At 38.2% G+C, this 15,291-nt stretch overlaps 1 protein-coding gene across 3 annotated transcripts in view; it reads left to right on the top strand.

Moving 5' to 3' along the window:
• Nucleotides 1-636: 636 nt before the first annotated feature.
• LOC113113513 (nuclear GTPase SLIP-GC-like) overlaps nucleotides 637-15,291 on the top strand; it is a 44,266-nt gene continuing 29,611 nt past the window's right edge. For all 3 annotated transcript variants that reach the window (XM_026279739.1, XM_026279740.1, XM_026279738.1), the window contains exons 1-16: nucleotides 637-714; nucleotides 2,825-2,854; nucleotides 2,959-3,039; nucleotides 4,732-4,822; nucleotides 4,934-5,171; nucleotides 5,296-5,511; nucleotides 5,658-5,846; nucleotides 5,970-6,148; nucleotides 6,372-6,408; nucleotides 11,595-11,678; nucleotides 11,767-11,848; nucleotides 11,992-12,125; nucleotides 12,233-12,400; nucleotides 12,544-12,707; nucleotides 12,943-13,066; nucleotides 13,706-13,814. In XM_026279739.1, the coding sequence (XP_026135524.1) occupies nucleotides 2,842-2,854; nucleotides 2,959-3,039; nucleotides 4,732-4,822; nucleotides 4,934-5,171; nucleotides 5,296-5,511; nucleotides 5,658-5,846; nucleotides 5,970-6,148; nucleotides 6,372-6,408; nucleotides 11,595-11,678; nucleotides 11,767-11,848; nucleotides 11,992-12,125; nucleotides 12,233-12,400; nucleotides 12,544-12,707; nucleotides 12,943-13,066; nucleotides 13,706-13,814 (1,909 nt within the window). In that variant the 5' untranslated portion in view covers nucleotides 637-714; nucleotides 2,825-2,841. The remainder of the gene's footprint in view (nucleotides 715-2,824; nucleotides 2,855-2,958; nucleotides 3,040-4,731; nucleotides 4,823-4,933; nucleotides 5,172-5,295; nucleotides 5,512-5,657; nucleotides 5,847-5,969; nucleotides 6,149-6,371; nucleotides 6,409-11,594; nucleotides 11,679-11,766; nucleotides 11,849-11,991; nucleotides 12,126-12,232; nucleotides 12,401-12,543; nucleotides 12,708-12,942; nucleotides 13,067-13,705; nucleotides 13,815-15,291) is intronic.

Raw genomic sequence — 15,291 nt, 5'->3', positions numbered from 1 at the left:
CTTAACTTGCAATTTCTGTATCAAATTAGTTTTTTATATTTCTAATGGCGATTTAATCATTTTTGACTTTTTAAAAACCTCTTTTTGGCTCGTTTCATCAATAAAAGTAAACATGCCTAATGATTCTGCACACCTGAATATAAGGAGTTTGTTACTTCCAGTCTTCATGGACAATTATACATCACTTATAAATGATTAAATACAATAATAATAGTAGTTTTTAAGATTGATGGGGTTTGGAATTAGTAAAATGAGCTTGAAAAAATATATCATCAGAAAATCAACGTGCCTAATAATTATATAATGTATATACACACCTAAATACACTATATGGACAGAAGTATTGGGACACCCCTTACACATGAACAGATCTGACTACTTTAACCCTATCTGGGAGCACTCATCTCCTCTAGATTAGCTATAGCATGTAAAGAGATTCTGGAGAATTGTATTGTTGGTGTCCCAATACTTAATAAACCTGGCTCCATTCTGGTATGCAACTTCCATTTTTCACAATACATTCAATAAAAAAACTAAACAAAAAACATCTGTTGATAGTATAAGGTTTGTTTCATGTGCTTTCGACCTAGAAACACCAACAACACAGAGTCCAATGCCACTCCTCAAACTCCACCCTCATGTGTTTGATATAAAAATCTGGCCAGCAGAATTCATACAGACACCGAGCGTGAAAAGCTGGGATTTCATTGCAGAGTAAGTACTGTGCTTATTGTTTGTTTAAGTGTTGCATAGTTAACTTGTATTTGTTATATTTTTTCATGTCCTTGAATGACATACCATTTTCATTTTTATGTTTTTTTTTTTTTTTTGGTAATATAACAATACTGGTTTTTGCTACCCAGATTTGAGTGAAACTGTAAGGTGTTACCATCAAATATGACAGATCAGAAGGGAAGAAAGATCTAAGTGCAGATTGTGTGTTTAAGACCTAATGTTCAAGATGTAATCCATCAGATAAAATTGTGATTTAAAAATACACATGAATGTTGAAGTGTGAAACATACACTGCATACAAACTTTATACAATAACAAACTCCAGAGGTTTAAAGACACTTGCCAAAAAGAGCAATGAAAAACAACATATTTTTCTCGTTTTCTGTAATTCAGTTTAATGTGGCGTCCACTTCCTCAAAAGTGCAGTTTAATCCAGTCTGAACAAGTCAGGGTGGGGCACATCAGAAAAGAACATGAAATAAGGAACCACATGATAATAAACAAGACTAATACATTTCATAATTAAAGATATGGCACTAATACAAATGGACACAACAGTAACCGTTTTCAGATTTATTACAATTATGATATGCTTGTTTTATTTACAATTGTGCGACTGAACTTTTGATCAATTATTATTTTTTTATTCATTATTAATTAATAATTAATCAAAGCAATCCAGATTCAATAAGACTTTAGTTCATATCCATAATTAAATATAAACTGTGCTCCACTCTGACATACAGCGCACAGACTCATATGAACCCTTGAACGGTGGTGTGTAGTAGAAAGAAGTTGAGAAGAAAACTAAAGCTGCTGTTTACTTTACAAAAGCAAAGCAAGTCAAGTCAGACATCCGGACACAATTCTTATTTGTCACTGAAAAAAAATGTTATTTTGATCATTCCCACATCTAGTGCACTGTCAGAGAGGCGCATTCAGAGTGGGGGCGGATCTCGGAAGAAAGATGCACGAGAGAGAGAGAGAGACAGAGAGAGAGAAAGTATTATTTTCTTTTTTGCAATAGCCAGTTAAGAAAGATATTGTGAATGTGAAATAGATGCGGTTTTTTTGTAACGGTTAATGTTTTATAATGATAATTCACGAGTTCACCCTTACATCTAATCTGAAGGCAAATAGTAGGCATATTTTGGCGTGCTGTCCTGGGGGAGGGGTCCGGGCCCGGAGCATAGCCCGAACCTAAATAACTCCCCCTATCCCTAATTTGGGATAAATAGATTAGAAGTGAGGAGTTGGGGTGGAGGAGGGTTGCCGAAAAACTGTCGTGGGACAGTAGGTAGGAAGACTGGATATATATATACGCTTGCGTGCTATTTAAGATGATTAGCTAAACGAGATGCACCTGTGCCAAATTGGATGATTATCTGATCGTGCTTCTCCCGAACTTTGTTAATAAAACCACATTAAAAATAAAAAAATACCCAATGTTTTTATCATGTGGTGCTTTGGTTTAGAATCGGTTACTTCATATTATTTAAATACAACCATGTTTTAAATCTGTTATTCTGGATGATAACTCGAATGAATATTTATTCTGAGCATCTATTTGTGTACATTTTTGACAAGCTCTGAGATAAAGTCTGTGTGAGCGAGTGGGAGTTGAACACACAGGGTGCGGGCGCTGGCGGGCCTGAGCATACATTCAGTGCGAGCGGGTTTAAGAAAACAGTCCCACGCAGGGCTCTACTTCACAGTGTACAAAGTATTGAACTAGTCAACTATCAATATACTATAAGTTCAATTTTAGTGTAATTGCAGTACAAACTACAAGCATAGAGGTAAACTAGTAGTGAACTCAAAGTTTGCTACTGTTATACTTAAAGTATACTTAAAAGTATACATTTATATATTAGAAAGTGGGCCAATTTAGTCCCAAGCAGTATTGAAACAATACCCTTACAAGTATACTACTAGAACACTGATATTTGTATACTTGCTACATAAAGGATACTTATATAAAATATATTTGAACTTTAATTAAGTATACTTAATAAAATAAACTTGAAGTATACTACTTTTTGGTAAAGAAATGTATGTATGATTATGATTTATTGTCTTTTTTTTCTAGGCATTGTTCACTGCACAATGACTAGCCATGGTATGAAACAAGTTCTCTTGTTGATGCTTTACTGCCTGATTCCATAATCCATCAATCAATCAATCAACCAATCAATCAAAATCTTGTTATAAATTCTCTGATAGGTACTAAAAGAAAGCGTAGTAATGAAGCATCTGGCTCAAGCGCAAAGCGACCTGACAAGAGTTCACAGGAACTTACAACAGGTAAGTATTTAGTTTTCTCTAAAATAGCACTGTTATTTAATCTTATATTAAAAAGTATAAAATACAGTAACAACAACAAAACAGCATAGTAATTGATGTTAGTGTGAACTACATCTTTCTTTTACAAAGTTTCACAAAAATGCAGTGTTATTGATATTCCTGACGATCAAGAAAGCCATATTGTATTTACACATTCATGCATATCACTTTTGAACTATGAAAATATTTCAAACTTGTAATATACGTCACTATATATGCATCAATGTCTGAAGCAATGTTTTTTAATTTAGCCCTAAGAATTATTAGGTATTCATTTCTCAGTGGTCAAATTATCTTTGAGTAAAAAGAAAAAAGGCAGCATTGTAATAATGTACTATGCATGCATTGATACTTAAAGGGTTAGTTCACCCAAAAATGAAAATTATGTCATTAATAACTCACCCTCATGTTTCAAACCTGTAATACCCCCGTTTATCTTCAGAACACAGTTTAAGATATTTTAGATTTAGTCCAAGAGCTCTCAGTCCCTCCATTGAAGCTGTGTGTACGGTATACTGTCCATGTCCAGAAAGGTAAGAAAAACATCATCAAAGTAGTAAATTTTTTCTTACCTTTCTGGACATGGACAGTATACCGTACTTGGGCGTAGGTTTAGGGGGGGACGCTAGGTACTAGTCCCTATCAATATTTTGAGATGACAAATTTGTCCCCACCAATATTTAGCAAGCTCCGTTGAACTGCTATTTGGATCGATTTTAATGGCCAGAATGACGACAGTACAAGAAACGCCGTAATTTGATTGGCGGCGGGGTATCTGACAGGCTACACGCGCGGGGCGGGCTACTTTTGTGCTTGCACTAGCAGCGAGCGGGTGGTGTATGTGTGTGTGTGTGCGCGCACATGTTGACGACGCCGACGGTAAGTTACCAGGGCTGTCTCTGTGCCACATACAAAGGCCAGTAAAAAAAAAAAAAAAAAAAATCAGTTTTATTCAACTGTGGAAAATAGTATTAAATGGTGATAGTATGTGTTACCCAGGATGATAGAATGCTACGTTAGCAAGTAACTGAATGTCAATAAGCCTGTACCTTAACTTAGAATCTTGCAGTCAACATAAACGTGATTCTACTGGAGGGTAAATAGTGTTTATAATAGAAAAGGGTTATTATATTTATTTATTTAGATTTGTTTCCTTGTGGCAGAGTATTTTTTGTTAGTGTAAACACTAATGTACATGATAATTGGGGAAGTCGTGGCCTAATGGTTAGAGAGTCGGACTCCCAATCGAAAGGTTGTGAGTTTGAGTCCCGGGCCGGCAGGAATTGTGGATGGGGGGTGTGCATGTACAGTTCTCTCTCCTCCGTGTTTCCCGGGGTGTCCCCACCAAAGCGGAGACCAAACCTACGCCTATGATACCGTACACACAGCTTCAATGGAGGGTCTGAGAGCTCTCAGACTAAACTGGTTTGGAACGACATGAGGGTGAGTCATTAATGACTTAATTTTCATTTTTGGGTGAACTTACCCTTTAATTTAACCTTGAACATATAAAAGTTAATGCAATATAGAAATACTCCCGCAGTTCAAATAACTATAATCCTAACAATGTTCCAAAATGCATTGCTATATCATGGAATTTCTTTGAGTCCTCAAAACATCCTCACTGTGAATTCTCTTCACTTCCCAACACAGATTTGATCATGAAGCAGACAAAGGATGTAATAAAAAAAATTAAACAAAATATTGCAGTCCAAGACTCAACTGACTTAAAGGCCTATATTATGTAAGTGTTGATCAGTTTTAAACATTGTTTGTATGTGTTAATCAAAGTGTTACCTTGAAAATATTTTTGCGAAACAGTGTTCAGATACCTCTTCTATATTATTATATACAGTGACCAGATTTCAAATATGGATATGATGAACAAATCCAATACAAACAGGAAGAAGGTAACCATAGGAATTTTTGGAAGATCTGGAGAAGGTAAGAGCTCCCTTTTAAACGCAGTCCTTGGAGAAAGATATCTACTTCCGTCTGGTTCTTCCGGTGCATGTACAGCCATTACTACACAAGTGGAAGGAAATCTGAGCGACTCCAACTACACAGCAGATATTGAATTCATTTCTAAAGAGGTTTCACTTTCAATATTCAACTTGTTGTGATTGTTTTATAAGACAATAATAATTGGTGAGGTGAAGGTAATACTTTAATACATGCCGTTGTGGAATATACTGTATGTATCATGTATCTCTGCAGGAGTGGGACAGTCAACTCAAAGATCTTTTATTGGATTTGTCTGATAAAACTGAGGACAAGAATGATGACATGACTAAAATTGCAATAGAAAAGATTACTGCACTCTATGGTGCTAATGCATTTAAGAAAACACTGGAGGAGCTCAAAAAAGATGCAAAATCTGCTAAAATCGATGAACTTTTGCAGAAGGAAAAAATGCCAATTTCACATTCTAATGTAAGTTTTAGAAAGCAAAATTTAAAAATTAATTTTATCTAAATTATTTCAAACTTTTCGAATGAAATAAGTCTTAATTTGACATTTTAAGTTTATATAGTTCAGTGTCTGTTTCCTTTATTCAGCATCATTTGATTGTTTAACAGGGCTCCAACTTTGCCAAGGAGATTTCAAAATTCATACAGCACAGTAGATCAAATCCTGGTAACTGGTACTGGCCCATTGTGAAGAGTGTAGCCATCAAGATTCCAAACCCTCTCCTAGAGCACATTGTCTTTGTTGATATTCCTGGGACTGGAGACTGCAACAAGACTAGAGACAGCCTATGGAAATCTGTAAATACAAGCTGTTTTTATTTACTTTTCATTAATAGCACATTTTTTATTATCAGTGGAATGAATCATGCAAAACAGATTTTTAAAGGGCCTACACTGTGCAAATTTGTATCAATTCCGCAGAAACTAGGAGAGTGCTCTGTAGTGTGGATCGTTAGTGCCATCAACCGAGGCACTACTGATGAAGACCCCTGGGAAATATTAAAACACTGTGTTTACTACATGACACAAGCAGGAGAGTGCAAAAGCATCAACTTCATCTTTACCAAGACTGACGATATAGATCCAGAGGAATACATTAGGTTAGAAGTAAAAGCTCTTTATTAACCCTGTATCTTGTACGACAATTAAAGCACATTTAAATATACAAAACAATAATAACAAATTTAGTTAAAAATAAATAAATAAATAATAATAATAATAATAAATAAGTAAAAATCTAGCATTGTTACATTAAACTTTCATTTTGACACTTTTTTCGCAACTGCATTTTATTTATTTATTTGTTTATTTATTTATTTTCAGAAATGAATGGCCCAGTGAAGAGGAAAAACCAGACAAGGTTTGAAAAATGACAAAGAATTATCTAAAAATGTATTTATTAATTTCCAATTACCTGTGGCTTAGGTCTGGGAATTTTTCTCCAAAGAAAAAACTTTCAGGAACACGAAAGAGCAGTGAGACCATTTGGGAACGCCTTCAGCGTGACCACGCTCTGAATCACATGTATCAAGGCAAGATGGGTGAGACATCACGGACAAGGTGACATAGATACCAGGAAGTATAAAAGCATGTTGGGTGGATACAGAATCAGCTTCTGTCATTCAGCGAAGCACTCTGTGTCTGTATGTCTTATTTACCATTGTTTGTCGCATTTCCAAATAAATCACAAATGCCAAAGTGTAAAGACAAATCAATTATGCATAAGAGGGGTGATGAAAGCAAGCAACAGTTTAGCCTTCCATTGTTTGTCTGAGAGTGAAGCACCCTGAGTCATCTGTTGAGGGAGCTGACTGCCCACATTGTGAGTGCCTCTTGCTGCGGACGCTTCGTTCCTGGAGGACTCTCTTCGAGTTGGGAGCTGGGCAAGTCCTTTTGTTCCCCCCGGGGAGAGTGCTCAATGCTCAGGATGTCGGGGTGTCGATGAATCCCCTCATTCCGCACATTATGAGGAGCTTGTGGAGGTGATAACTCGCACTGTGTCCAAACTAAATATCGATTGGCCCACCAAGAAGCAGGCTGAACAGAAAAAAAGTAAGTTATATGAGTGCTCCCTCCATGCAGGGGTTTGCCATTCCTCCCTAATCTCCACACCAACATGTCTACATCATGGGCAAGACCATTCTCAGCCTGCCTCTTTAGTCCCTTGCTCATCTATAATTCTAATGCAATGCGACTAAATTGAGCACTGTTACAGGGCAATGCCCTGGGTTGAGCAGACACTTGCGAGCCATCTCTCTCCTGGTGTGGCATCGTTGCTGAAAGCCTTGGCATTGCCCACCAAACCACTTCGTATTACATTGGCGCTGGTGGGCAAAGGGTACATGGCTTCAGGTCAGGCTGGTGGTTGCCTACACACTATGGCAGTACTGAAAGCTTAGCAAGCAGACCTGCTAAAAGAGCTGGATGAGGGCGAGGAAGTGAAAGACAAAGATATCAAAGAGCTTTCGCGATAGGGTGGTCTATGGCGACCTTAGTGGAGGAAATTTTGGTTGACCCTGTCTGATATTAAGGAAAAGGACAGGGTCTTCCTCTTCGATGCCCCGCTTGCGCCCTCTGTTCGGTGAAACCATCAACTCTTGCCCATAAGGGGAAGAGCGTGGTCCACCTCAGTACATGGTTCCTGTATCTCCTCAGTGCCCTCGCTAGGCTGAGCTGTTAACCCGGCCACCACCAGTGCTTCAGGGCACAGCAGTCTCTAGTGAGTGCACATCTCAGTGTCCACCTGGAAACCTAGCATCTCTGGGGGGATCGCTGTCTCTAAGGTCTCCAGAGCAACTAGTTCATAGTTCAGTTGTTCCTTGCTGGTCATACGCTTCAGGGCACCAAACTGGCTGCTCATATGACACCGGAGGTCAGTCTCGGGATATTGATTCTTTTAGTAGATTTTCTGGCAGCATGGAAACTTCTGCCAAATATCTCACAATGGGTCTTGCAGACAGTAGAAAGATGCTGCTGAATTCAGTTTTGTTCTCTTCTGCCACATTTGGATCAATCCCACTCTGGTGGGCCCCAAGCAAGCTCTAGTAATGGAACAGGAAGTAAACACTGTGATAACCAGAGTAGTGATGCGCCTTTGGATTTAAATTATTTTGCCCACCTCATCCTGCCCCGCAAATAAAGTTACATTTCTTTATCCGTCTCGACCCACCCTGCGGGGACGTTACACAAGTTACTTTGCTACTTGACATTCGTATTATAACCTTATCAAAGAACCTAAAAATGAATGAAAATATATGACAGTATAACATATTATTTTACTGACAAATGTAGAGCGCATTATTGTAACGTGAAAGCACACTAATACAATGCGTAAGTGAAAATCTCTCCTCCTGGTTACATGTTTGCTTTGCGGTGCGCTGAGACTGAGGCCCTTGGTACACCCTTGTGTCCCCCTGTGGGACCTGGCAGTAGACTTAGAGGCTCTAAAAAAAAGTAGGGCCGGGACTCGATTAAAAAAATTAATCTAATTAATTAGAGGCTTTGTAATTAATTAATCGAAATTAATCGCATTTTAATCGCATATAAATATTTGACCTGAGAACAGTGAGAAGTAATTTTTTTCACATGGATTTATAGTATACCGTTGAATAATGACTGAATACATAAGCTTAAGCAACAAAATATTGTTCATTTTTGTTCAACCAAGTCTAGCGCAGACCAGTGCAATTTTTGCCATGAAGTGTAGCAATAGCATATTTAGAAACAATTTAGAAATAGTACATTTCAGAAATTCAGGAAGCTTATAGGTATATATATATATATATATATATATATATATATATATATATATATATATATATATATAACATTGGAAACACTGATTATTAGAAAACATCTCTCTGTTGCTTCAGAGGCCATAACATACTAAGTCCAACTCTCAATAACCTTGGCCAAAACAATAAAGAGTTCAACATAAACTGTTGCACCAACAAAATAATACATAGTTCAACATAAAGTGTAAAGTCCACGCTAGCTGCTATTGAGAATGAGAAGCTGTCGTCATAGCACAAAGCCCCTCCCTCGATATCACAGTCTCCGCCACGTTGGAAGGATACCGGCGGCGAAACAGGATTGTTTACATGTGTTGTTAAGAGGAGGTTCTCGCAATTCTGCACTGTTTTACCATGCCTGGAAGTTACTGCTGCGTTAAAAACTGCTGCAGTACCTCTCACGATACATATGGAAAACATAGGAACAATGGAATACAGTTTTTTTTAGGTTACACCAAGCGCAAAACAGCGGTATTTGGAGAAGCTCTCAAGCATCCAAAATATACCCATACGAGCTCCCTGCAGCAGCACAGAGACCTGGACCATTTACCTCCATGCACACATATGGACATTGGGAATTATATATTTTTTGGTTTAAGTTACTACACAATGCAGGAGTTTAAAAGTCACAAGTCTTTGGAAAGTTACGAGGCTTTCTGCTGTGGCTGGGTCCATTTACAGCAGGTGATGAAAACAGTGTTGTACTGGCCAAAGTAAGTTTATTCACATGCGTTTTAGTGTATTGTAATTACATTGCATTTAGAATTAACTGCGACTAGACACTAGATTGTAATGAGATGTTCAATGTATACGAACGTTTCCAACATGTTTTGATGTAGGCTAAAGCTGTGTATGTTTAGTTATAATTTGATTTTAGCCCAATGACACATACTGTACCAGGTTTTTCTGTTGGGGGCTGCAAAGTGGACAAACCAGTTCTAGGTTAGTTAGGGTAGTTAAATGTGTGATTGCGAGATGTAAATGTCCGGGTTAGATTAAGCCATTAACAGAGTGAATGCAAAGTGATTTACATCGTAAACAATATAATTCCCAATGTCCATATGTGTGCACTGATAGATGAAAATAGGTAAATTGTTCAGGTCTCTGTGCCGCTGCAGGGAGCTGCCTGAGAGCTTCTCCAAACACCGCTGTTTTGCGCTTGATGTGAGCTTGTTTCTGTAATGTCCCCTTTCATTCGCCTTATGTTTTTGCATTGATTTACTTTCTTCCTTTTCTTTCGCGTATTCGTAGATCCATCTCTATCTGTTCCGCCGACAAAATAAATGCGCAAAAATGAAAGCGCTCTGAAATGTTTAGTCGCGCCTCTGTGAAGTTCTGAAGGTATTGCCCCTGGCAACAGATAGCGTATCCTTCCATCAGGGATGACCGGCTCAGACCCCTCCCATATCAACCCAAATCGGCACGTGACTCCTCATTCTCAATATGTTTTGCGTTGAGGTGATACTTGAGGTTCGATCATGTGCTGCGTTGATAAGCGAACGCTAGTTGGTGCTTCAGTATAATCGGTCCGCGAAACGCATCCAGTGAGAAACGTTCCGCGGTGCAAAAATAAGTTATTAAAAATGCGGGATTTTTTTTTCTGTAATTAATTAATCTTAGTTAACGCGTTATTTTTTGTGTAATTAATTAATCTCAATTAACGCGTTAAAGTCCCGGCCCTAAAAAAAAGCAAAGCTCAGTTCGACATTTAAGTCTATCTTCCTATTAGCCATCTCATCACTGAAGAAAGTCTGAGACTTGCAGGCCCTGTCAGTGGCCCCCTCCTTTCTAGACTTTGCACCTGGTTGGGCCAAAGTTTATCTGTACTCCAGGCTGTCCCTTAAGTGCCCTCCTCTGGGCCACAGCCTGTGGTACTACAGGCCTTCTGACCTCTTCACTTTCAGGATCCATACACATACATCCACAAAGCTGCCATGTGGAGGAAGTCTGACCAGTTATTTGTGTCCTATGGTCCGTTCTAAGGCCTTCCTTTCTGTTGTGGGTTTGCAGGATATCTGTAATGCTGGTGAGCTCGAGTTTCTCCTCATTGTCGCATAAATCTTTCGGCTTTTACTACAGATTTTTGGGGGAGTCGTGGCCTAGTGGTTAGAGAGTTTGACTCCTAACCCTAGGGTTGAGAGTTTGAGTCTCGGGCCGACAATACCATGACTGAGGTGTCCTTGAGCAAGGAACCAAACCATCAACTGCTCCCTGTGCTCTGCAGCATAAATGGCTGCCCACTGCTCCGTGTGTGTTGGCAGTGAGGGCATTTCGTTCATGATGCAGCTCGAGTTCCTGAAGGGAATGTCTCTAGGTTTCGTATGTAACCATAGTTCCCAGAGGGAATGAGATGCTGCATCTCCTGCTATACTTCCGGCATCCCTGCGAGTGCTTACTGTATTTTTTCAATCCAGAAGCTGCCGCCATCTTCACCGCACATGTTTATATAGATCCTCTTCTCTATCATCACCCCCTTCATGACATCTCGCCCATCCATTGGACTGATTACACACATTATTCAGAGAATGGTCACACTGAAGGCGTTATATAGAATAGTCTCGATGAAGCATCTTGTTCCCTCTGGGAACTAGAGTTTCATATGTAACCTAGAGACATTTTATTAGTAAATGTTGAAAATACCATTAAGTATAATATATGCTGTACAGATGTTGTTCATTGTTAGTTTATTTTAAGGTTGTAACATTATGTCAACAAATGAAACCTTACAGTAATTGTATTGGTAATCATTTTCCAGGATCTGAAAACAGCATGTATACGCAAGAGGAACATCTGTTCCAAAGAGGCAGTGAGAGAAAGCTTTGAAAATTCTAAATTAAAGGTATTATGTTAATATATGCAACATATATACATTTGGGCATTGCTTCTTTTGCTATGTACAGACTCATGTGATGTTCTTATTATTACAGAAAAAGATGACCCTTAACATTTTTACTGTAAGCACAAGGGCATTTTTTGACAAAACATTATGCCTGGAACACAGTGACACAGGTAAAGTATCACCTCTGGGAAAATAACCTTTTACTTTTTTAACCAACTATTTAAAAACTATTTTTCAAATCTAAAATGAAATATTCATATTCATTATTTAAAATATTTATTAATTAGAACAAATTAATTTGAACAATCTGTAGAAATCCCAAAGCTGCAGGATTTCCTGAAGAATCTTAACAACAGCATCAACAAAGACCTGGCCAGAGATTATGTCAATGAAGCAAAGGGAATTTTATCCTTGATTAAAAGTGTGCAGTCGGAGACAGGCAATGTGGTACAAGTTATTATGTTCTCAGAAACCTGACAATGGTTACGATATATCCATTTCATATCTATTGACATCTATTCATATACATGAATCTGTGTTTGAGTGTTCTTTAGGTTCAGACAGGGGTCCACAATAAATTGGAACAAAACCTATGTAAGGCACTGGAAAAGTTAGGTTGGCAGTTTGACATGCTTTGTTGTGTTCTGGAAAAGTGTCTCTCTGATGGAGTGGAAGAGTCAGAGAGATTATGTCTTACCAGTGCATGTTCCATTATATCACCTGTAAGTCTAATTCTGTTGTATTGAAATGTAGTGCAAAAATGTGATTTTCAGTTTGCTTGTTTTTTTTGTTCTTAATTATTATTATTATTATTATTATTATTATTATTATTAACTGCAGTGTTATTTTATGCATGATTGTTTAGAATTTACCTCACGGCAAAGGAGGATTCCATAAAATCCTCAAGGCTTTGTGTAAAAATGATGGCTACCATTGGTCAAATGCATGGGGTATAGACTTGGATCTAAACATGGCTTTGTCACAACACATGCACAAAAACATCGAGGAGGAGTTTGATTCAATTTTTCCGTAAGTTCTGTTTTATTGCCTGATTTTGTTAAATGATGTAATGAAAGTAATATACATGTCAACAACTTATTCATTAGGACATGAGTGTCAGAAGGTGAAAGATGTATTAAAACACAACTTGAAACTTATTTTACATGGTTTTGCTAAATAGTTGTATTGGTAAAACTACAAATATTTAAGTAAAAAAAAAGTGAAAAACAGTTCTATATGCATTGCAATCTTTGTGTTGTTTTAGAGTCCATTGCAAAACCGGGAAATCAGTGCAAGAACAGATTGAAAAATTCAGTATCATCCAAAGTGACACTGAGCACCCCAGAGCTTCAATGTTTTATCACATTGACAACTTCATCAAAAGAGAGGTGAGCAGTATTACCAGATCTTAGGAAAACAAGAAACCTGGGGTTTTAAAAATTTCCTATAAACAATTTATAAAACATCTGCATGCATGAAAATGTCACATACAGATTATCTCACTTTACAGATTGTTAAATTTAGTAAAACATTTTTTTTTTCAAATTTCTCTTTAGCAAACAAGAGGCTGAAAAAATTTTTATTAATAAAAACTAGTCCATTTCAAATATGAGACTGTTAATGCTTATGCCTGTCTACATCTTAATTTATGCTTTTATTGTTATCCAACAATTCACTTCTCAATATTTACCATAGCACAATATAGCAAGACCCATCACTAATCCCTACAGTTTGAGCCACACTCTGTAAGGTCATTGGTAATTGCTGTAGGTAATCTCCTTTTAACATATTTGTCAGTGGTGTGCTTGGCCCCACAACTATTCTTAAATATAAAATGCTGCACAATTTAAAATGATCTGTTTACAAAGCGACATTAAAGGCACAGTATGTATGAATTGTTTTTTCAATAAAATATCCAAAAACTTTTAGAACCGTGTTATATAATTTACCTTTAACACTCTGCATGTTATCATTTATATTTAAATCATGTTGTTACTTTGTGTTTACTACTTTAATTGTCTGATAAGGAAATCAAACTCAAGAGGAAGCTCAAAAGAGACGTCATTGAAAGAAAGAAGGAAATCTCTTTATCTATCACAAACATGATTAAGGATGCAATGGTTCCCTATTATGCAAGTAAGCAATCACTTACAATTTATGGACTACCAGACTGATTTTGTCTTATCAAAGTAATATCTATATTAATTTATGTTCATTAACATCAGCTAATACATTTGTTAAAATGAATTAACAATGAAAAATATATTTTACAGCATTTATTAGTCTTTGTTAATGTTAGTCAGTTAAAATACAGCTGTTCACTGTTCCTTAATGTTAGTTAGTTCATTGAGCATTACCTAATGTTAACAGATATAACTTTTGATAATAAAAATGTATTAGCAAATGTTGGCATTAACAAAAATTACGGGATAATCAACTAGCTGTGCATTAAACGATTTGAATGCACGGTGTGGAGGCAAAGATCCACCCGACACACAATGGAGTACCCTCCGCAAAGTGCATTCAAATCATTTAATGCACAGCTACACAGAAATGTGTTTGTGAAGTAGCCTACCTGCTTTTGCTTTTTCCTTTTTTTCTGTTCTAGTTACTCTTGTTCCCAGTTTAACTTCCGTCCCTTATTAGTTTCGTCTCGGTTACATATGTAACTCTCGTTCCCTGAAGGAGGGAACGTAGACGTTACATTAGAAAGAGAGTGACGAATGAGATCTTGCCTGAGAGCCCAATCACCTTCGAGTGGTTACAAAATGAGCCAATGGTACACAGAGTATCTTGGTCTGCGAAGTTTGCATTGCAAGCTCCGCCCACAGTCTGGGTATATAAGGACCAGCATGAGCAACTGCCAGATACCCGGCCGTTCAGCAGAACAGCGATGTGGCAAGGGGACGTAACGTGCACCTAGGAGAAAGCTACACTCCTAGTTGAGTGAGCTCTCACCCCTAGGGTGCATGGCATAAGCCAGGACAATAGCATTCACTATCCAGTGGGATAACCTCTGCTTGGAGACAGCCTTGACCTTCTGCAGGCCTCCGTAACAAACAAAGAGCTAGTCTGAGGTACTAAGGCACTGAGTTCTGTCCACGTATACTGGACACAGCAGCGCCAGGGCTGGGTCTGCCTCCTCCAGGGGCAGCGCTTGCATGTTCACCACCTAACCTCTAAAGGGAGTGGTGGGAACTTTGGCCATGTACCCAGGCCGGGGTCTTAAGATAATGTGAGAGTTGGCCGGCCCAAATTCCAGGAACGCTTCATCACCTGAAAATGCCTGCAGGTCCCCGACCCTCTTCACCGAAGCCAAAGCCATCAGAAGCGCAGTTTTCAATGATAGAAACTTTAACTATACTGAGAGCAAGGGTTCGAAGGGAGCTCTCTGCACTGCTGATAGAACCACTGCGAGGTCCCAAGAGGGGACTTGCTGAGGGCGAGGCGGATTGAGCCTCCTTGCTCCTCTCAGGAACCTGATGATCAGATCGTGCTTTCCAAGAGACTTACCTTCAACAGGGTCATGGTGAGCCGAAAAGGTGGCCACATAGACCTTCAGGGTGGAAGGAGACAGCCTTTGTTCCAACCTTTCCTGAAGAAAGGAAAGCAC

The sequence above is a fragment of the Carassius auratus genome, chromosome 14 (assembly GCF_003368295.1).
Source record: "Carassius auratus strain Wakin chromosome 14, ASM336829v1, whole genome shotgun sequence".
NCBI lineage: Eukaryota > Metazoa > Chordata > Actinopteri > Cypriniformes > Cyprinidae > Carassius > Carassius auratus.
This window is presented reverse-complemented; position numbering and strand designations above follow the sequence as displayed.